This window comes from Sphaeramia orbicularis, chromosome 3, assembly GCF_902148855.1.
Source record: "Sphaeramia orbicularis chromosome 3, fSphaOr1.1, whole genome shotgun sequence".
NCBI classification, from domain to species: Eukaryota; Metazoa; Chordata; class Actinopteri; order Kurtiformes; family Apogonidae; genus Sphaeramia; species Sphaeramia orbicularis.
The window spans coordinates 6326152-6348917 of NC_043959.1; the positions used below are offsets into that span (position 1 = coordinate 6326152).

Below are 22766 nucleotides of genomic sequence, written 5' to 3' on the forward strand. Positions count from 1 at the left end.
CGAAAATCTAGATGTTCACAGCCTACGTCTCCTTGAAATCCTTCGATCAAAAACTGGACACATGGGGCGGCTGATTTCCCAGATTTTGAAAGAGAACAAGGTAATTTTTCTGCACATGCATGTTCCTGGTCTAGGTCCTTACTGAAACTGGATTAGGTCTCAATTCTGGCCCCATTTTTGGTGCTGAATCGTGGATCTAGGTCTGGGTCAGCCCCTGATCTAAGTCGGACCCAAACTGTGACCAGAATTAAGATCTGATCCAAGGCCCAGGAGTCTGACTTGAACTCAGACCCATACCGATCCCCTCTTAGTTCTGATTCCTAAATTTTGGAGCACTAGGGTTTATCTAAACTTTGGCCTGAACTGAGATGAGAATTGAGAGCAGAGCTGGTCACAGTTCTGGTCCTAGTCAAGTCTGTCCAATCCTGGTCCATGTCCCTGGAGTCAAGCCTGAATTGTGACCCAGACTGATGCCAGAACTGGCCTGATTTGGTTGCAAGCAGAGTCTTGAGTTAAGGTCAGATTACAGTGTTTTGGAGTGTTATTGATCTGGTCTCAATCTGGGTCTGAATCTTGGATCAAAGTTAGAATCAGCCCTAGGATAGACCCAGGACTGGATTGATACCAGAACTGACACTGGATCTGGTCTCAGACCTAGTGTCAACCTGGATCTGAGTTCAGGTCTGACTCCTGGGAATACCCCCCAAAAAAAGGAAAATATTGTCATATGAGGTTTTTTTTTTTGTTACCCACAGACTTTAGAGCCAACACAGATTCGAATGACAGTGCTGAGGGGACTTCCCATTCTTCTGGGAGACAAGCCAGAGGACTTCTTTAGACATATTTCTGTAAGTTTTTTTTTTTTTTTTTTTTTTTTTGTGCACATTTTTTCTACATGCATATCATAACCCTTGTTATGATATATTTGACCTCACTGGAAAAAAATATCGGAAAAATTCCCTAGTCTATCTGATGTAAAACTATCCTAAAAAAATCTCTCTCTCTAAACTCTTTATATTTCATTTCAAACAACCGCCTCTTGGACTCAGTCCATTCAGAAGAGGAACTGTTTGACACCAACAAAACTTTCTCATAATTGGGCAGTGTTCTTGTTTCAACAACAACAAAATTCATCTACTTGTCTTCTAAAATTATTTTGCCATTATTAGTTTTATACATACAAATCTCAGTTTTTGTTCATGGGCCCTCAGCTACTCAAGCACCTGCCGCCATCTTGTCCTTCATATAAATAGTATAAAATAGTATAAATCAGGATAATTTGTTGTTTGCAGTACATTAATTTAAAAAAAAAAAACTGCAGTCTTTGTGATTTGTTAATTGCGAGTATTGATTTTATGACTTTGTTTCGATTTTTATCTATTGTGCAGCTCTGTCTTGTAATATTCTCATACAGCAATAGTTTTTGATACAATTAAGGACTGTCACTAACAAATATTTTGCTTCACTATCTTTTATGATGATTTTGACAACATTTTACTTTAGATATACAGGGTGTCCCCAAAAATGTATACACACTTTAAATAATTGTAAAGTTGATGTTTTTTTAAAAATTCATTTAATTTTCAAAATATAATAGAATTTACAATGATCATTTTATTGATTTGTCAGTACCTGTTCTCACACTGAGGTCTATTCTGGTCCAGACTCTGCAGACAACGTGAAGTAATGAAATGACACACCTCACCAAACAGTTCTCTTGATTTTTGCGTGCATTCACGTTCAATTGCTCTCAATTCAGCGAATGTGTTGCAGGTTTCATAGCGTAGACTTTGTCTTTTAGGTATCCCCATAAAAAATCTGCAAATTAAAACTAAAAACTGAGTTATCTGCTGCTAAAGTGTGTATACATTTTTGGGACGCACTGTATATATTTTATTTTAATAGTTACTTAATCACTGCCCTGATACTGTTACGTACAAGTTTAAATGAAAGACTGAGACAAGATCTGAGATGGTCTCTGTCCAGGTCTGAGTTTGAGTCAGACGCAGTGGGCGAAGGCGGCGCTTCCTTCAGGTGACATTGCTATTGTACCAAAAGCCATGCAGTGCTATTGAGGCTTTACCCCCACCAAAAACCTCTTAAGGCCTGGCTCCAAAAAGTTTTATTGTTTCTAAATGTAGAGTTTTCTCCTGACAACACCAAGAGGGGTATGGAACTATTAAACACACCAGTTTTTGTTCAGTATATTTTCATAGTTTAAGCCTATAGCTTTGATAGAAAGGCTCTGGTGAACTGTGAGGCGCATAGCCACTCTTCCTGCTCACACAAGGGCCACACGACCGTAAAGATACTGCCGTAATGCCCCTGTATGGAACAGGCACCATTTTGAATCACTCTGCAACTAGAGCCATTAATGAGAATGAGAGGGAACCTGGATTGGCGATCTACTTTAAACTCTATGGTCAGACGTGAACTCTGCTGTCAAGACAATACAAATCAAGACATAAATCAAGTGGTTCTCCTTTTCAGATGTGATCTGTGTAGGTTATTTTAAATAAAGGAACCTAAAGTTATCTAACATTGTGTCCCTGTCAAGTCCTTAATAGTGTACGTTTAAATTATAATCAATAACAATACTGATTATGCTTTTCTTTGCTCCTTAAGGACTCTGAAGAGGCCTCGTATGGACACATGCCCCTTGGAATCATCATTGGGTCTGCACCCTCTGAACCTGCCTCGACTCCAAGTGCTGCCTCTTTCAACATCGTCATTGACGGGGAAGTTGTTATGAAAGGCTTGCCAGACCTCCCAAATGCTGTGTGCATCATGTTCGGCCTGACCTACGCTCTCCACCTCAACTATCCGAAGTGCATGAGGTACATGTTCCTCTTCATCCAGCAGATTCTCCTCAAGTTGAGTGCTGATGAACTTAAACCAAAGCTGCAATCTTTAAAAAATAACCTTGAAATGTAAAAGTGATGCCATACTGTTGATGTGTTTTTACAAGGCCAGTGTTTTTGTTGTCATGTTCTGATGTTGTCAGCATCTAAAATGCTAGTCACACCTGCATTTCTAAATGCATGTATCCTGTAAAAGTTGGAAAAAAGTTTTTGTGAAATACTGCAAGTTTGGACTCATAAGCAGATGTTACTTTTATTTTTGGTGCTCTTAAAAAGGTCTTAACGAGTCTTGAATTATCAATAATAAATTAGACTTGGCCACCCCATTGAAACCTTGCCTCTCAAGTTTCAGTCACATTGTGCACTAATGCACAACGTAGATTTTGTGGGGGGTTTTTTGTTTTTTTTTTTCTTCAGAGTACGTTTTGCCTGTTAAGAGAAACATGGCTGTTTAACAAGTAAATTGTATGTATTGTTGCACTGTTGCACTGCTAACCAAAATTATTTGGTACTGTTTTATAAAAAACATAATAAACACATGTAAATGTGCATGAGAACGTGTATTTATTATCAGTTGTAACATGATGAGTATAATTACATTATATGAAAGAAGTTTAGTCATGTAAACTTAATCTTAAGTTACAGTAACATAAAAATATTAGTCTTGAAAACATATAACACTAAGCTTTGATTGCTTAAACATTTACCTAATATCCCATTTCATTAAAATAAAACTGATTAGTATGAACAATTTGGAAATTAGTTGGATGAGCTAATCAGTGTTAGTAAAGACTACTAATTGGCTACGTCCAATGAGCTTATATTGTTAAATTTATGGTATCTGCAAAACTAATCTTTATTGCGGGAACGAGTTTCCTTATAAAAGATTAGTATTCACAACTATTCGGGTTTACAGTGCAGATAGAAACATATATAAACCAGCTAACCAGCATTACACCAGATAGAAACATATATAAATCAGATAGAAACATATATAAACCAGCTAACCACCAGTACACCAGATAGAAACATATATATATATATATATATATATATATATATATATATATATATATATATATATATATATATATACATCCAATAGAAATACATATAAACCAGATAGAAACATATAGAAACCAGATAGAAACATATAGAAACCAGCTAACCAGCAGTACACCAGATAGAAACATATAGAAATCAGATAGAAATATATAGAAACCAGATAGAAAAATATATAAACCAGCTAACAAGCAGTACACCAGATAGAAACATATAGAAACCAGATAAAAACATACAGAAACCAGATAGAAACATATAGAAACCAGCTAACCAGCAGTACACCAGATAGAAACATATATAAACCAGCTAACCAGCAGGACACCAGATAGAAACATATATAAACCAGATAGAATCATATATAAAGCAGATAAAAACATATATAAACCATATAGAAACATATATAAACCATATAGAAACATATATAAACCAGATAGAAACATATATAAACCAGCTAACCAGCAGTACACCAGATAGAAACATATATAAACCAGCTAATGAGCAGTACACCAGATAGAAACATATATAAACCACATAGAAACATATATATACCAGATAATAAAAAAAACATATATAAACCAGATAGAAACATATGTAAACCAGCTAACCAGCAGTACGCCAGATAGAAACATATATGACCCAGATAAAAAAATATATAAACCAGATAGAAACATATATAAACCAAGTAGAAACACATATAAACAGCTAACCAGCAGTACACCAGATAGAAACATATAAAGACCAGCTAAAAGCATATATAAACCAGATAGAAACATTTATAAACCAGATAGAAACATATATAAATCAGATAGAAACATGTATAAACCAGCCAACCAGCAGTACACCAGATAGAAACATATATAAACCAGATAGAAACATATATAAACCAGGTAGAAACATATACAAACCAGCTAACCAGCAGTAAACCAGATAGAAACATATATAACCCACTTCAGCAGCAGTAAACCAGACATAAACATATATAACCCAGTTCATCAGCAGTAAACCATACACCTTAGCAGATATCTCATATCTTAATCATCTACAGTTTCATTATTAGCCAACTTTGCTTCATTTCAATTCAGCTAGCTGTAGCTAGTAACATCAGACATTTTTAATTTTATAAAAGGTTACATACCTCTACATACCCCTCCTCTTTTCTCTGCTTACTAAACTGTGCAGCTAAGGGTTTTGGACAGCCTTTTCATGGTGATAAAGTCTGCAATCTTTACCTGCATGCTTTGTTCTGATGCTGTCTTTGTCACTCACACACATGCACAGTGAGTGGTCAGGGAGAGCTCACCTGAGAAATTACGGGGGGTGGTGGTGGTGGTGGTGGTTATTGTTGGTTTTTGTTCCCTCATTTCTATCTTTTTAAGACAGTTAATGAGAAATTACCACATTACCAGTTCTAGTATTTTTTTATTTACTATAATTATTATTACTGTTATTTAGTTATTTTATTTATTTATTTTTTTTGCTTACCAGCGGTGTCCCATTCAGCAGTTGGTGCCCTAGGCAACCACCTATATGACCTATGCCAGGAGCCAGCCCTGTTCATGTTAATGCATTCATTAATGTGAATTAATATGCAAGTTTTCATTTTTATAGTAGTTCTTAATAATTAAACAATAATTACTCTCATATATTGAATTCTTTATGAAGTTATGATTTGAAACAGACAATTTTTTTTTTTTCTAGACATTAAGTGTGTTTGTACAAAGTATTGGTATCAGATCGGTATCGCCGATACCAGCCTGAATTTTACTCAGTATTGGATCGGATTGGAAATTCGTGGAATAGGACATCACTACTCAAAATGCAGGTCTTGAGAGTTGTGTAGTCTGCACTAGTTATGCTGCCTTCATGTGCCATCAGGAAAATTATCTTTTCCACTTGTGAATTTGAAATTTCGAGTGCTTTTGTTGTAATGAAATGAAAAATGGCCGACAGTTTATCATGAACTGCTACTATCATGTGCTACTATGCTAAAGATCAATAACACATTTAATTATCTACATTTCTGCATACATGTAAGGAAATCAGGTTACAGTGTTACAGTTAGTTTAGTTAAGACACTCAAGTAATTTTAGGGGTTCATACGAGGACAAAAGCAATTAAGATCAATTACCTGTCCTGTGCTAGTGCTCTTAAGCCGACAGCTCATGGATCTTTGCATAATTGGGTTGGATCTCTATGATCTGTTTTACTGGATCCTCATCGTCTGATCTATTTAAAGCCTTCTCTTCTGTCTTACAGGCTTAAATATTAACTTGCAGAGCCCCTTTCAAACATATTTAAGACAAAGAAATACGCTTATGCAACGCCTTAGCCTAGTTTTGCATTATTTATCTCACTGACGTCACATATGTTCTAATAGATGTTGTTGCTTATTTGATGTGACACATATGGGCCCATTTTAACCATGGTGGTAAATCAAAACCAGAGACCAATATAAACGTCAAGTGTCTTTAAAAGAATGACTTAGCAGCTCAAATATAAGGATATACTTTAGCCATATAAACATTTAATACTGACTTTCATTATTTTTGAGTAAATATGTCATCTAATGAATAAATGTGTTAATTACTCTTTTTTTTTTATTCCAGTGCCAGAAATAGACTTCCAGAAACAACACAAAAATTTTTTCTTTGAAATAAAACCTTTATTTAAATAAAATATAGATTTAGACAGAACAAAGATGTAGATGTAATTTAAATGTAAATATCAGCCTCTATCCACATTTTTAATCACTATTTTATAATCATGTTCTAAAAACATTTACGAGCTTCTCTCATTTTGTCAGGAAATATTTGACATCATGCAAACATTCAGCAAACCTTTCATGTTAACAATGAGCTACACAACAAAAACTGAGTGTAGAGTGTAAAACAAATACATGGAATTGATAATAGATAGATTGCAAATGTGTTTCATTTATATGGATAAAGAGCTCCGAAATATGCAAAACTTTCCAGATGATGATGTGTTGAGGTCAAAACAGAAGTCATTCTGGGGGCTGCTGTCCAAGAGCTTCATCCTCCACACAGTAAGAGGACAAACAGGTACTCCCCTCACTCAGAAATCATACCCATTCGGGCTCGATTCCCAAGGAGGGAAAGCAACAAAATAAGCTGCTGGATTGCAGCCACCAGGAATAAACTATTTGCATTTTGCATGGGGTTTAGACGATGCCAAACTGGGCCAGGTCACTCAGCTCCATGTCACCAAAGGCTTCCCACGGGCAGATGACAGCAGAGTCTGGATGGAAGACAAAAAGAAATGGCATTTATTTACATGATTTAGTACAATTTTCCACAAATGATTATTCTGTATAAGAACTCCAAAAGCAAAAGATTATTTACCTCCAAGACCCTCCATGCCTGGAACATCATTGTCAAATCTGTGGAGTCAAAAACACGCCCAGTCAGTACATGTTCCCTGTTTGTGTCTTTCAGATGTTCTTTGACACATTGTGAAAAAAAAATCTGCAATTTAACTGAATTTTCTCTGTTTATTTTACAGATTTTTCCTGTATTTTCAAGATACAGGAAAATATCAATGAAATTACAAAAATAGACTGTGATTTTACATGTCAAATGCAAAATAACACGAAAAAAACTGTAACTGTGAATAACCAACATATTTCAATTAAAAAAAAAAAACTTTTCTTTTTTTCACAGAAAATTGTTAAAATACATTTGCAAATGTATCATAATTTCACAAATATTTCTTTTCTATTTATGAGATCAAGCTGTTAATTTTTTAAAGTTTAATACTGTAAAAAAAAAAAAAAAAAAAAAAAAGATAAAATTACTGACAATTAACTGTTAAAGAAGTATTTCTTCTGTAAGTTTAACAAGACTTATTTGTTAATTGACAAATATCTTGTGTAATTACGGGAGGTTGCACAACAAAAATGTTGAATAAATGTATTTTTGTGAATGTATAACATGTATAAGCAATTACAAACTGTCAAAATACAGTTTTTATCAGTGGATTGTGCAATTTAGTCTCATTTAAATTTATTTATATATATATATATATAAATATATATATATATATATATATATATATATATATATATATATATACACACACACACATATATATACATACATATATATATATATATATATATAGGTAATTTGATTGTTTTAATACATGTAAATATTCTTTATTAAACATTAAAAAGTAAAAAATAAATAAATAAATAAATAAAAAAAGCAAAATCTCATGTAGGTAGGTTAGGGCAAAAAACTGTATTTTAATTATGGAAAATCACCGTATTTTTATGAGATGGTTATTTTCCGTTATTTAACGGTGTTTTTTCGGCACCCCTGCTGCCGGAATAATACCGTTTTCTTATGTTTTTTGTTTTTTTTGCAGTGCATAATCAGGCATCTCAAGTGTCTCACCCCTTCTGTCCAGCTTTGGGAGCCTTGCTCTTGAACTGCCTGGTCTCCTTCTGTTTGAACTTGGGAGGAGCGGCCTTGCCACCTTCAGCTGCTGCGTTCATTTCTACAATATGAAACAAAAGAACAGCAGAAACATTTGACTTATGTGTTGTCTGTTCTGCATAAAATAACCAAAACAGCTACAACAAATCTGCAAGCTACACCAGAGCCCCAAAAACCTACACAAGGAAACGACACTTTTCCTGCTAAATTAACAATTAGGCCCGAGCCGAGTAAAGCCGGCTCAGGGCCTATTGAGTCTGCAGTGGGCGCATGGGGACAAAATCGCCAGTGACGCGGTCGCCTTTCGCCACTGTTGCCACTCTCACACATTTTCACATTCATGGCACTGAGACCTTTCCGACGATGTATATGACATGTGCACAAATCGCATATTTACACCTGCTCAGAATGAATGGGAGTCAATGGGACACGCACACTCGGGGTTAGTCACGTGGGTGTAAGTGCACGATACGTGACATCTGACCCCACACACATGTGGGGGACCTCGAGAACTTTCAAAAAAGGGCAAATACGTGGTTGCCATAGAAACGGCTATATTGTTCTTGTTGCTCAGATTATTATTATTTTTATTTATTTATTTATTTTTTTCTTTCTCCTGCGCTTTGAGCTCAATTTTGACCCCCTGAACATTTATGAAAACTCACCAAATTTTGCACAAAATTCAGAAATGTGCAAAATTGAATTTACATATAGGTTTCGGAGATGTCGGTAAAGAAATGTTGCTGCAGCGCCCCCTTGAAAAGTGGAAATGCATTACGTCAATGGGAGCATGTCCAACATAAAGTTTGTCGTAGAACCACGAAAATCGGTACACAGATTCATCATGAGGAGACAAACAAAAAATATTATTGTGGCCACGCCCCTAAACCCACCCTTAGTCGGCCATATTGGATTGAAATTTCCAAAATGCTGAGTCAGCGTTTTCGCTGACGTCGTATTTTAACTATCTCCTACTAAGCTGTTTGGCCAAATGAGCTCAAAATCGGTGTACAGTATCTAGAGAAGTGGGGCATCAAAAGTTAGCCGAATTTTTTGAATCGTTGTCACCGTTTTTGTGTGACGAGGTTGAAAACATTGCGAAGTGTTTTCGGGAATTTACCATCACAAAAATTGCTTCAGCTCAGACATACAAACACTGATTTGGCTCAAATTTGACTCAGACGTCTATCTCCCAGGCCTACACCCATTTATTAAAGGAAATTGAAATTTCGCACTATAGCGCCCCCTACAAATGTACATTTACAAAAATGGCATCAGTTCGGACATACGAACACCGATTTGGCTCAAATTTAACTCAGACATCTGTCTCCCAGGCCTACACCTATTTGTCAAAAGAAACTGAAATTTTGCACTACAGCGTCCCCTACAAAAATTTTTAATTTTTTTTTATTAAAATTGCTTCAGTTCGGACATACGAACACCGATTTGGCTCAAATTTGACTCAGACATCTATCTCCCAGGCCTACACCCATTTATATGAAAAATTTGAAATTCGGTGCCATAGCGCCCCCTACAATTTTACCTTTACGAAAATTACTTCACGTTAGACATACAAACACCAATTTGGCTTAAATTTGAATCAGTTGTCAATCTCCCAGGCCTACACCCATTTATCAAAAGAAATTGCCACTTCGCTCAGGAGCGCCCCCTACAAATTTACCTTCACGAAAATTGCATTAATTCAGACATACAAACACCGATTTGGCTCAAATTTGACTAAGTGGTACATCTCGCAGGCCTACACCCATTCAAAGGAAGAAATTTAATTTCAGCTGCATAGCACCCCCTACAGATTTACTTATAGAAAAATTCCTTTAGTTCGGACATAAAAACAAAGATCTGCCTCAAATTTGAATCAGTTGTCAATCTCCCAGGCCTACACCCATTCATCAGAAGACATTGAAATTTGGTGCTAGAGCGCCACCTGCTGAACGACGGACATACTTCTACTGGACGTGCCTGTGGCGAGGGCCTTTAGATGCCGCTTGCGGCTTTAATTTCTTATGTTCCTTGTACTAAAAGCCTTTTCCTTCTCCTTGTTTCTCCTACCAAGGCACATGCAGCAAGAGACAACCATATCCAGTAGGCAGTTTCAAGTCAAACTGTCTATTATATGAAAGCACATCCACATTTTAAAGTCGAATCAAATTGTGTTAAAATTGTAATTAAAACATTTTTGAGGTGTGTATTGAGCAAAAAATGTGCACAATTTGCACCCTCATTATCATAAATCAAGTTTAATTTTTGTACTGTGTGATACATATTCTACCACAGTTCTACATTTGATGTGCTGCTGCTTACCTAAAGGTGAGGCCCACTGCACATGCCTACCCGCCATTAACAAACTGAAAAGCAGATGGATTCATAAGTAAACACAGAATCTCTTTTTTCGGCGATCGTATCATCCTAAATGTTTTTCAACCAACGTGGGGTCGCTTGGAATTCAAATGGGGTCACCTGAAATTTCTAGTAATTGATAAATATACAAATAAAAATGTACTAATAAAAAATATATGGTGAGTTGAAAGAAACAATTTCAATCCATGAAAGACATGACAAACTGTGAGTCTGAAACTGAAGCACTTGTGGCTCTGTTTATCTTTCAAATGTTCATTGTGGTCGGTTTCAGATGCTGCAGTTCTTTCATAATTCATAGTTTGAGTTCTTGTTTGTTCAGTATTGTCAGCCTAATGAATCCAAGCTAGACTGACTGTACATATCCTGACCAAGGAAAATAAAATTCTCAGTTTGTGCAGTAATCTACACCTGGCTTTTCTGTCTTCGTCCATAATAATATACATTATATAGACTAAATGTAGTCTAAAATTAATGTTTTTTGCAACATAATATAGCAAACTATTACATGATTAAAAACAAAATAATTTTTAGCACAAAAAAGTCTCAGTTTTGAATGTCAGGGGTCGCCAGAAATTTGTAATGTTAAAATGAGGCCAAAAAAGGTTGGGAACCACTGTCCTAAATAGTCCTAAATAGTCAGAAACTTAAGAAAGCTTTAACAAAGCTGAGGATAATCAATAAAAGACCTAGCCTAAACTGTCCTTTCCTTGTCCTTCCTTGTTCATCTATGAGCAATTAAATATCTGCAAAGCAAAGTCTCTTACCGTCGATGTCAGTCGGTTGACTTGTCCACAGGTAAATGTGTTCCTCTGCAAATCTGTGAAACTTTTCTGTCCCCACTCCCTTCTTTTATATGCCACTAAGTCTTGTGTGTAATCCAGTCATTCATATTTCTGTCCTGTGACTGGCTGTGGGTGGTATATTTTTGGGATGACCTGATGGTAAGCCCTCTGAGGTGACCACGTGTATGTTGTCACAGTGTTCATATTGTGTAAGTGTATACCTATTTTGGAAGTATGTCACCAGAAAAAAATAGACTGTGACAAATCTATTACCACTAATTGAACAAATCCATTACACTTAAAGTATTATTGTTATTATTATCATAAATATATATATATATATATATATATATATATATATATATATATATATATATATATATATATATATATTTATATTTATATATATCTCCTCTTTACAGATTTTTTTTTTTCTTTTATTATTTTCTATTATTATTATTAGCATTAGCATTAGTATTATTAGCATTATTATTGTTGTTGTTTTTTTGCACTATATTTATGTGTGCACATTTTTTTCTTGCACTTTATTCTGTTGCTGCCTTGACTATTGTATTTCCCCGTTGTGGGATCAATAAAGTCTCATCTAATCTAATCTAGATGGCTCAACTTGACACCATTGTGACATCAGTATAGTGTGGACATTATTTGAAATACATCCAAATCAATGTTTGTTCATATTTAAAAGATCAATTTTAGGGGCCTTAATAATGATATTGATAATGATAAAGTTTACTTTGAACATATGAAGGAATGAAATATAAAGGTGAACAAAAGGCAAAGAGAAGCCGTGAATTTAAACAGAACACTCCAGAATATCTAAGGCAACAAGCCAACCCAAAAAAAAAAAAAAATCACACAGTGTACAACTACCTCATTTTCGCTCCTCAATAACGCAGAAGAAGCCGAGGTTATATCGTCCTACCCCAGTTTTCCGTGACTAATATATACAGTCCAAAAAAAGAACAGATCAGCCACGAAAAAGAGCTGAAGTTATAATATATGACAGAGAACAGAACAAACAGTATTTCTGTCTTCAGTAAGACTTATGGGTGCAACTGTAATGCTAAACAAACACAGAAACAGATGTCAGATTTAGATGTAAATGATTTTTTAAAATGAAAACAATGATAGAATTTTAAAAAAATGTTTTATCTTTCACTGTGTTGAAATGAGATATTAATTAAACTAACAGATTCACCCAGTGAAGGGTTAACACATATCCCAGTGGATGGACATGGTGAATGTATTTACATACAGGATTTTTCTGTGGTTATAGTTATCTGTGTTAATGCAGCGCATTAGTCTATGAATAGACAGTCACAGTTTTGTAAGCAACAAATCATCCCAGCACCAAAACACTCACTAATTTGTTTTCAGTGACCCTATGGTTTTGCACTAAACACTGATGACGGTAAAGCCTGGTTATAGATTAGATTGCTAATACTGTTAAGAGGATCCTGTACAGAACAACCTGACAGAGTTCAGCTCATGGTCGTAGTTATGCAAAGGTGTTACGACCCTCTGACTTTTGCAGGTAAGAGATAATGACCTTTAATCCTTCTTTCTCCCACCTTGGTGTCCTGAATTGCACTGGAGTAAATTACAGAGTCTTTATCAGTATTATGATTATAATGTGTTATTACTGTGCATTTGATGTTGAATATCATTGTCTTCCCCTTTGTTTATGTTATGTTGTAAGCAAAGCTTTAGATCAGGGGTCTCAAACTCATTTTCTTTCAGGGGCCACATTCAGCCTGATTTGATCTCAAGCGGGCCAGACCAGTAAAATAACAGCAAAAAAAGCAAAACATTAAATTATCCAAATGCTTACTTTTATAAACTACCCAAACAAAAAAGATGTGAATTACCTGAAAAAACTTAAATTTCTTAAGAAAGATAAGTGCAATTTTAACAATATTATGCCTCAACTTATCATTTCTACATGTGCATTATAGATCAGATCTACAAAGACACTAAACACTTACTAACAGGCAGAAAATGGTTAAAATTGGACTTAATTTTCTTTAGATATTTCAGGTTGTTCATATTTGTTCAGATTATTCACATTTTATTGTTGCAGGATAGTTTGTAAATGTAAATATTTTCATAATTTAATGTTATTTTTTGCACTAAAACAGACAAAAAAAAAAGTTTATCATCATAATGTAATATTTTTTTCACATCAAATCGAGAACAAAATATGGAGTCATTATTTTTTTTAGGTTATTATGTTATTATTTTACTGTGGATCATACTAGTCTGTATGTGGAACCTGAACTATAATGAGTTTGACAACCTTGACTGTGGAATTTTTACACTTTGCAAATTCATCCCACGGGCCAGATTGGAACCTTTGCCTTTGATTGGGCATTTGGCCCCCGGGCTGCATGTTTGAGACCCCTGCTTTAGATTGACACAGCACACCATAATACTATGATGTCATTCTGAAAAGAATATAGTAAATAATACAGTAATGATGTTATGAAGGTTAACTTGAAATACATCCAAGTTATGTTTTTGTCATCATCACTGCCTGTTCTGTTATTGTGAGAACATGTAATATTAGAAAAAATTCTTAATATTTTGAGAAAAGTTGTCTCAAAATTAGAAATAATCTTGAAATTAGAAAAGTCATATTATGAGAGTAAAGTTGTAATATTAGAAGAATGAAATCTCATAACTATAAGGAGAAAAAAAAATCACACAACACACCACAAGGATAAAATTAAAATTTTATGGAAATTTTGGAATTGAAATTGAAAAATTATATAGCATTAGTAAAACACCATGTCACTTGGCTCTACTAGTATAACCCTATCAAATTTAAACAGCTGATGAACTTTTAAAAATTATATTACAAGTTTTTCGTATGATAATACAATTTTGCTTTTGTACCATTTGGACTTGTTATTAAAGCATGATTTTTACTACTCTCAGTGTTTCCCTAACATTTTGTAGTTGTATGTTTAGAGGTAAAATAGTTCTACAGGGTGGGGAAGCAAAATTTACAATGAACATTTAGTTGTTTTTTCTCAGCAGGCACTACGTCAATTGTTTTGAAACCAAACATATATTGATGTCATAATCATACCTAACACTATTATCCATACATTTTCAGAAACTTTTGCCCATATGAGTAATCAGGAAAGCAAACGTCAAAGAGTGTGTGATTTGCTGAATGCACTCGTCACACCAAACGAGATTTCAAAAATAGTTGGAGTGTCCATAAAGACTGTTTATAATGTAAAGAAGAGAATGACTATGAGCAAAACTATTACGAGAAAGTCTGGAAGTGGAGGAAGCAACAAAAAATGTACCAAAGCTTTTATTAAAGCTCTCAAATCCAAAATCCTAAAGGATCCAACCAAATCCATGAGAAAAATGGCAACTGAACTTGAGGTAGACAACAAGACCGTTAGAAATGCAGTAAAATATGATTTGAAGTTAAAATCTTACACAAGAACACCAAAACACTTGTTGACAACAGCAACAAATCCAACTTTTGCAATTTTTGGGAATCCTGTTTATGGCCGCCTTCTAGCCCAGATCTAAACCCTCTGGATTATGCTATTTGCGGCGTTTTAGAACATGCTACCAATAGAACATCACACAGCAATGTCGACTTTCTTAAAGATACTATTAAAGAAGAATGGGAGAAGCTGTCACCCAAATATTTGAGGAACACTTGCGCAAGTTTCAGGAAGCATGTGGAGACAGTTATTGAGAAAGAAGGAGGACACATAGAATAAAAACATTTTCTATTATGTAAATTTTCTTGTGGCGAATAAATTCTCATGACTTTCAATAAACTAATTGGTCATACACTGTCTTTCAATCCCTGCCTCAAAATATTGTAAATTTTGCTTCCCCATCCTGTATTTATATGTAATCTACCCACATCAGTTGTAAAATTCAAAAAGTAAAAATAAATAAAGAAAAAAAGAGTATTTAAACACTTCATATTGTAAAAACATAGAAGAACTAGACACAATACCTCATTTCACTGTTCAAAGCATTTGGTAATTTTTACATCTCTGTGTTATCATCTTTATTTTAGTCCAAATATCAAAATATCAGTCAGTATATTTACATGCACACTAGTATTTCTTATTACTATTACTACTAATACTAATAGTAGTTTACTTACCTACTGCTGTATTAGTGTCCCTAAAGTTTGGACACATGGGAAAGGTCATTAAATAAATAAATAAATACATACAAACATAGACAGACAGATAGATAGACAGACAGATAGCTAGCTAGCTAGCTAGATAGAGTGCAAAGAAAGGCGCCTATCAATAAATTGTATTATTATTATATTAGCGTGTATGTAAACATAGTCGGTCAGTCCTTGTGGTCTGTCTGACCGCCACTCTTTAAATAAGAAGTGGGAGGTGCCAGCCAAGCCTATAAAGGTGGTCAATTCTATGCCTGCACATTGTGTTGCATCCATCTCACTCTCCAAAGAGACACTTCATTTCTTTGACCTCCCACACTCCAGCTAAAAAGTAAGTTTTTTTTTCTAAATAATTTAAACAGCTGTAATTTGCACTAGTTACACTGACAATTTACATATACATGTACTGTAAACATGTGATTTTAAAAATGATTTTTGTTGTGGAAAAACTTGAAGTGTGAAAATACTTAAATACAAGTAAATGTTTTTACTCTCTTAAGTAAAAAATATTATGAGGAAAATGTCTTTTGTGAAAGTGAAAGTAGTCACTGTGTATTGAAATGGTTATTTTCAATGTTTAACTCTTACATATGAGGGGATGAGAAACCTGAAAAGTAACCAAAACTGTTGGATAAATGTAATGAAGTAAAATATACGATATTTGCCTCTGAGATGTAATTGAGTAGACGTCTAAACACAGAACACAGAAAATGGAAATATTCATGTGCATGTAGCTCAAATTTATACATACATAACAGTCTTCTATCAGTAGTTTAACTTTGAGACAGAACTTGGGAATTACTTCTGTATGTAATTATAGATGTATATACATGAAATATATATGTGGCATTTGAGTAACTGCTTGTTTATATCTTTGTGACGAGATTATGAGGATGTTCTCAGTTAAATCTGCTGAATATTATCTTTGAAAAATAGAACATAATCCCTGTTATAATCCGTCTTGCTTCATTAGTTCTTGTTTAGCTGTACATTCTCAGGTGTTGACAGTGATCCTTGACCTACAGTCCTGACAGTCTAATAGGATTACCGCTGTAAAAATGTACGCACACGACGAGAAAGAAGATTATATTAAGATTATATGACCACAGGGTTAAAAACAGACCTTACATAAACTAAAACTCATAAACACATAAGAAGATGAAGCATGATTGACAGGAGCACATATTATATCATGAGTGAAAAGGTTTGTGTCTTTTTGTGTCTTAAAGATGAATGCTGCAGCAGCTGAAGGCGCCAAGGCTGCCCCCCCCAAGTTCAAGCAGAAGGAGACCAGGCAGTTCAAGAGCAAGGCTCCCAAGGCTGGACAGAAGGGGTGAGTCCAACAACACCTGGACTTATACTAAGACTAAGACTAATGTTAAGACCCAGACCCCGACTCAGACCCAGACCAAGACCCAGACCAAGACCCAGACTCAGACCCAGACCCAGACCCAGACTCAGACCTAGACCCAGACTCAGACCCAGACTCAGCTTCATTGTCATTCAATCTATAGACATGATATGACTAAATATACAGTCGTGGAAAAAAATTATTAGACCACCCTTGTTTTCTTCAATTTCTTGTTCATTTTAATGCCTGGTACAACTAAAGGTACATTTGTTTGGACAAATATAATGATAACAACAGAAATAGCTCATAAGAGTTACATTTCAGACCTGATGTCTATCCATTTTCCATGTTTCCTTGATAATAACCCAAATCACTTCAGTTCTTACATCAATATCTATGTAATTATACTTCTCTTTTTTTCTTTTGTTCAGACAAGGTATAGTTTTTTAGATCTTACCTGCTTTACAGTTTCGACTGTGACTCCAATCTTCCTCAGAAGCGTCATCCGACGTGCTGCTGACGTGTCATTTATCAGCTGGTCGTCTCGACGGACCAATCCGTAGGTTGACGCTTCTAAGAAAGACTGGAGTCACAGTCAAAACTGTCAAGCAGGTAACATCTAAAAAACTATACCTTGTCTGAACAAAAGAAAAAAGAGAAGTATAATTACATAAACAGAAGACAAAATGAATGTCTTTCACCTTATCAATATCTATGGCATTCTACTGACAAAAACAGTGCTTTTAGGCATTCTATATTTTCTTTTCTGTCTGTTTTAGTCACATGATACACACAGGAGTTAGTACTTGATTGCATAACTATTGTTTTTGATGACTTTTGATGGTCTAATAATTTTTTACGCAACTGTAGTTATCCAGGTCTCAGTGTCTGTAGCATAAAAAAAGATAAAATATTATAGAGTAAAAATTACCTAAAATACATTAAAATGTAATAAAATAAACCTCCGCAGCAAGAGTTTACAGTCAGAAGCAAGAGTTTACAGGTGAAAATACAGAGACAACAGTGACTTTATAGCAGCATCGTGACCTTGGCAAGGCAGATTTATTTGTATAGCACAATTCATACACAAGGCAATTCACAGTGGATAAGAGACAGGTTAAAAACACACAATTACAATTAAAACATAATCAATAAAACAGAAATAATAATTAATATTATTCGGAGAGCTTGGAGAGTGCAGACCTCTGCCAAGACAGATCCCCACCCCCACCCCCCACCCCCCGGTCAGTATCAACATTTCCTGAAAATTTCATGAAAATCCGTCCATAACTTTTTGAGTTATCTTGCTAACAAACAAACACACATGCACACAAAGCAAAGTGATCACAATACCTCCTGGTGGAGGTAACAAGAGGTCCCCTGAAAAACTAACCTAAGCTGACAATATTGTACCTTTTTTTCTTTTTTTTTCCAAAGTGTATAATTCTTATTTTAACAATGAGCCCTGACCTAAAAGAACCTACAGGGCAAATATATTTGAGTATGAAAGTGATTTATAGATATTTAAAAAAAAAAAAAAAAAAAAAAATTGTGTTTTTGTTTCCACAGATTTGACAATGATGTTCCTGGCATGGAGGGTCTTGGAGGTAAACAATCTTTTGTCTTTGGAGCTCTTATAAGGAATACTCATTTGTAGGATGTTGTACTAAATTGCTTAAATGAATCCCTTTCTTTTTTCTTTTCTGCAGACTCTGCTGTCATTTGCCCATGGGAAGCCTTTGGTGACATGGAGCTGAGCGATCTGGCCCAGTTTGGCATCGTCTAGACCTGTAGAGCGCCTCCCACCCCTGGTACTGGACAGATCATGTTCCACAGTGTTAAAACACTTTGAGTGGTGCTGAAGACCAAAGCAGGATGCAAGATGGAAGATGGATGTCACCGCTGTGAATCATGTCTCTGCAGTTTCAGGATTAGGGAGCCTTTCTTGTAACAGACAGACCAATGTTAAATTCAGTAAAGAAAAATACTATATATCTGTAATGACTGTAAAAAAAAAAAATCTATACATAAATGTTATTTTTGCTTTTTAATTAATCGTTAGATGATGAAATATGAATATATCTTTACGTGTCGCTGGTCTAATGCTCAAAATCTGTTTAATTTAGAACCTCTTCTACAACAGAATAAGTTTGATACTCTCCAAGTCACTATAATTCAATTACTATATACTCTGTTACCCACTCATGTCATTTATATAAAGTTTATTTTCATCACTGACTTCTAGTGTGTTTTCTGTCACTATGCATTTCAATGCAGAATGGTTTTATGATGGAGGGGGGGTTCAGTGCACTGGGCCGCTGACCTGACTCACATGTGACACAGAACTAATGAACTGAAATGAGATTTATTAAGCTTCAATAATCCATTTATAGATTAACCCATAAAGACCTAGTGCTGCTTTTGTGGCAGTTTCCAAATGATTTTTTCTCAATTTTTAACGTTTCACCATTTATTCTAATATTATGCTCAGTATTTTTGCATTCTTAAGTGAAAATCTGGTATTTTCCTATATTTATTTTTTAATTTTGCATTTTTTTCAGTGAAAATCATGTATTTATATACATTTAGTTTGCTGATCATGTAGATGTTCATAAAAGCTCAGAGTAAATACAAAGGTTATTATATCAGAAACACAGTAAACTGAAGTGACTTTTCCAGTAAAACCTATCATTAAAACTATACCTACCGATGTGGCATTTCTCACAGCACTTAGGAAAAATTTGAACATGAACAACCCACCTCCCTCCAAAGCCCTGCCTGCTTCCCCCTGCCTGAGCTCTGACGCTCTCCTCCTCTCACCTGATGAATTTTTAACTTTTCTGAACTGATTTATCAGCATTTATTCTAATATAATGCGCAGTATTTTGCATTCTTAAGTGAAAATCTGGTGTTTTCTTATATTTAATTTACAGATTATGATTGATGTCCATGAAACCTCAAATTAAACCTGAATGTTATTATATCAAAAACAGAGAAAATGGAGTAAAAAGTGACTTATTCAGTAAAATCTATCATTAACTGAACATAAAAACAAATGTCTCCATCCACTGTCATTTATCAAACATGGGTTTTACTGGTGAATCAATGTTGTAGAAGATGGTGGTGTTTCCATGTTCACTACAGAGCCTCTGAATGTCCAAATGGGTCATATCTGATGACCATGAAAAGATGACAGACTGTATTTTACACCATATTGACAGGATTAGTGGATCAACAGGTATTAAATGTTTTTTATCAGTAACTTGATTTTGGTCACCAGTAGATGTTTGGGTCTTTATAGTTTAAGGTCATGTAATATATCTTGAACACCTTGGAGATCTTGAGTCTACTGTCCCGTTCCACAGTGACATTCATACTTTCATTTATTTACTGGACTACATGCAAAACAAAAATATTCAAACTACTGGAAGTTAAAGATACTCTCTTTTCATTGCTTTTTATGTTACAAATCACTAAAAATCTACAATGAAATACACAGATAACATAACCTGTTTGTTAGAGGTTTTTCTTATTTACAAAATGATTGTTGCCTCTGGGGACAAAGGCCAAGTGTGGATTTTCTTGACTTCTTCAGACTAAAACAAATGTGTTGTGGTTAACTTCAATTAAAGCTCAGGTTTGTGCCACATTTACCTTTCGTAATTCTACATTTTATGCAGTTTTTTTTTTTTTTTTAAGTTAACCAGTTGTGGTTGAGGATGTACTTGCATGTTCAGAACTTCAGGAAAAGTTGAAAAGTAAAAAAAAAAAAAAAAAAAAAAAAAAAAAAAAAGTCACTTACATTTCAAGAGCAACTTTATTCAAATAAAGGTGGAAATAGAAGATAATTAAATTATAGTGCCTCATAAATTTTTAATTTTTTTTTTTAACATAAAGGAACCAGAAGGGGAGACCATTCACTGTGGCACATGTAACATTGGATTATTGTAATAATTTGGAATTACATTATATTTCTAACCTTTTTATTCCATTCAAAAAGCTTGTGATGCCATTTAAAATGTCAATAAAAACAGAATGTTATGATCTGTAGATCTCACAGTTGTGATAACCAGTTACTGCTCAGATTCTGGGAGACTGGGTGATGCAGTGTACATAGTCTGTGTGGAGTTTGCATGTTCGTCCTGTGTCTATGTGGGTTCTATCCAGGTTCTACAGTTTCCTCCCACTGTCCAAAGACATGCACCTTAATAGGTTAATTAGTCAATCCAAATCACCCATAGGTGTGAATGTTTGTCTGTATACATCATGTCATAACTCAGAAAATGAAGAAATGAATGATCAGATTTTATAGGTACGACATGGGTGGGATTCTACTGCTCTGTCAATATTTCATATTCTGTTGTTGCACAAATATAATCTTAGCCTTTATTTCAACACAAGGACTTGTAATCTCTCCGTGATGGATCTGTAATGCCTTTTATCTTTCCTCAGTGAGCAGGAGATTGGAGAGGTGGATGGTGGATTTACACTGTGACTCCTGGTGCTGTTTAGGTTTAGGCAATAACAGTGCTTTATGGACAATTTTTTTTAGGTTTGGTTTAAATTATACTAAACATTGTGAGACATAGTTATCACATTGAATCATAATGCAGTCAGTGCCTAGTGCTCACCTACATGAATACTGAATGTATTTTGGATCACTAACCAATGATTATTTTCTGTGCTGATGACTCATAAGATTTGATTTAAACAGTTTCAGTTATTTTTGTGTGTCTGAGAGGAGGTGCTGACCCATATTTGGTAACTGTTTAGAATATCTATCTCAACTTTCTATTATATGAGATCTTTTATCAGAATTCTATTTTGCAAAAAATGATACACAATATATAAAATCAATAAACATAAACACACAATGAACACAGGATCAATAAACTGCAATTGTATATTTGATGAATATATATACAGGGTGGGGAAGCAAAATTTACAATGAACATTTAGTTGTTTTTTTCTCAGCAGGCACTACGTCAATTGTTTTGAAACCAAACATATATTGATGTCATAATCATACCTAACACTATTATCCATACCTTTTCAGAAACTTTTGCCCATATGAGTAAACAGGAAAGCAAACATCAAAGAGTGTGTGATTTGCTGAATGCACTCGTCACACCAAAGGAGATTTCAAAAATAGTTGGAGTGTCCATAAAGACTGTTTATAATGTAAAGAAAATAATGACTATGAGCAAAACTATTACGAGAAAGTCTGAAAGATACTATTAAAGAAGAATGGGAGAAGTTGTCACCTGAATATTTGAGGAACACTTGCGCAAGTTTCAGGAAGCGTGTGAAGGCAGTTATTGAGAAAGAAGGAGGACACATAGAATTAAAACATTTTCTATTATGTAAATTTTCTTGTGGCAAATAAATTCTCATGACTTTCAAAAACTAATTGGTCATACACTGTCTTTCAATCCCTGCCTCAAAATATTGTAAATTTTGCTTCCCCACCCTGTATATATATATATATATATATATATATATATATATATATATATATAAATATATATATATATATATATATATATATATATATATATATATATATATATATATATATATATATTAGTCCTGGACAGCGATTAAATTTTTTAATCGTGATTAATCACGTGGATTTCTGAGATTAATCGCGATTAATCATATAGTTATATGGGGGGG

At 34.5% G+C, this 22766-nt stretch overlaps 2 protein-coding genes across 3 annotated transcripts; one reads left to right on the forward strand and one right to left on the reverse strand.

Annotated features, from left to right (window-relative positions):
* Positions 1–6630: 6630 nt before the first annotated feature.
* Positions 6631–11612, reverse strand: LOC115416320 (retinal cone rhodopsin-sensitive cGMP 3',5'-cyclic phosphodiesterase subunit gamma-like). 2 transcript variants are annotated; one of them, XM_030130074.1, is made up of 4 exons: positions 11524–11612; positions 8339–8441; positions 7286–7323; positions 6631–7181 (listed from the first exon to the last, which is right to left on the reverse strand). In XM_030130074.1, exons 2-4 carry the CDS (start codon positions 8437–8439, stop codon positions 7105–7107), a joined length of 216 nt encoding a protein of 71 aa, XP_029985934.1. In that variant the 5' UTR covers positions 8440–8441; positions 11524–11612; the 3' UTR covers positions 6631–7104. The 2 variants fall into 2 exon arrangements, with proteins under 2 accessions (XP_029985934.1, XP_029985929.1); XM_030130069.1 differs by lacking the exon at positions 11524–11612 and adding an exon at positions 10703–10740.
* Positions 11613–15884: 4272 nt separating this feature from the next.
* Positions 15885–19328, forward strand: LOC115416337 (retinal cone rhodopsin-sensitive cGMP 3',5'-cyclic phosphodiesterase subunit gamma-like). Its single transcript, XM_030130085.1, has 4 exons — positions 15885–16070; positions 16967–17072; positions 18660–18697; positions 18800–19328. The coding sequence occupies exons 2-4, from the start codon at positions 16969–16971 to the stop codon at positions 18874–18876; spliced, it is 219 nt and encodes a 72-aa protein (XP_029985945.1). The 5' UTR covers positions 15885–16070; positions 16967–16968; the 3' UTR covers positions 18877–19328.
* Positions 19329–22766: the final 3438 nt, after the last annotated feature.

Excerpts from the sequence above, each read along its gene's own strand:
- LOC115416320 (XM_030130069.1), bottom strand. The coding sequence starts at position 10,739 with ATGGCGGGTAGGCATGTGCAGTGGGCCTCACCTTTAG. Across the intron at positions 8,442-10,702 it reads GCAGTGGGCCTCACCTTTAG|AAATGAACGCAGCAGCTGAA; the intron begins GTAAGCAGCAGC and ends TTCATATTGTAG. Across the intron at positions 7,182-7,285 it reads AGGCATGGAGGGTCTTGGAG|ACTCTGCTGTCATCTGCCCG; the intron begins GTAAATAATCTT and ends TCTTCCATCCAG.
- LOC115416337 (XM_030130085.1), top strand. The coding sequence starts at position 16,969 with ATGAATGCTGCAGCAGCTGAAGGCGCCAAGGCTGCCCCCCCCAAGTTC. Across the intron at positions 17,073-18,659 it reads CCCAAGGCTGGACAGAAGGG|ATTTGACAATGATGTTCCTG; the intron begins GTGAGTCCAACA and ends TTGTTTCCACAG. Across the intron at positions 18,698-18,799 it reads TGGCATGGAGGGTCTTGGAG|ACTCTGCTGTCATTTGCCCA; the intron begins GTAAACAATCTT and ends TCTTTTCTGCAG.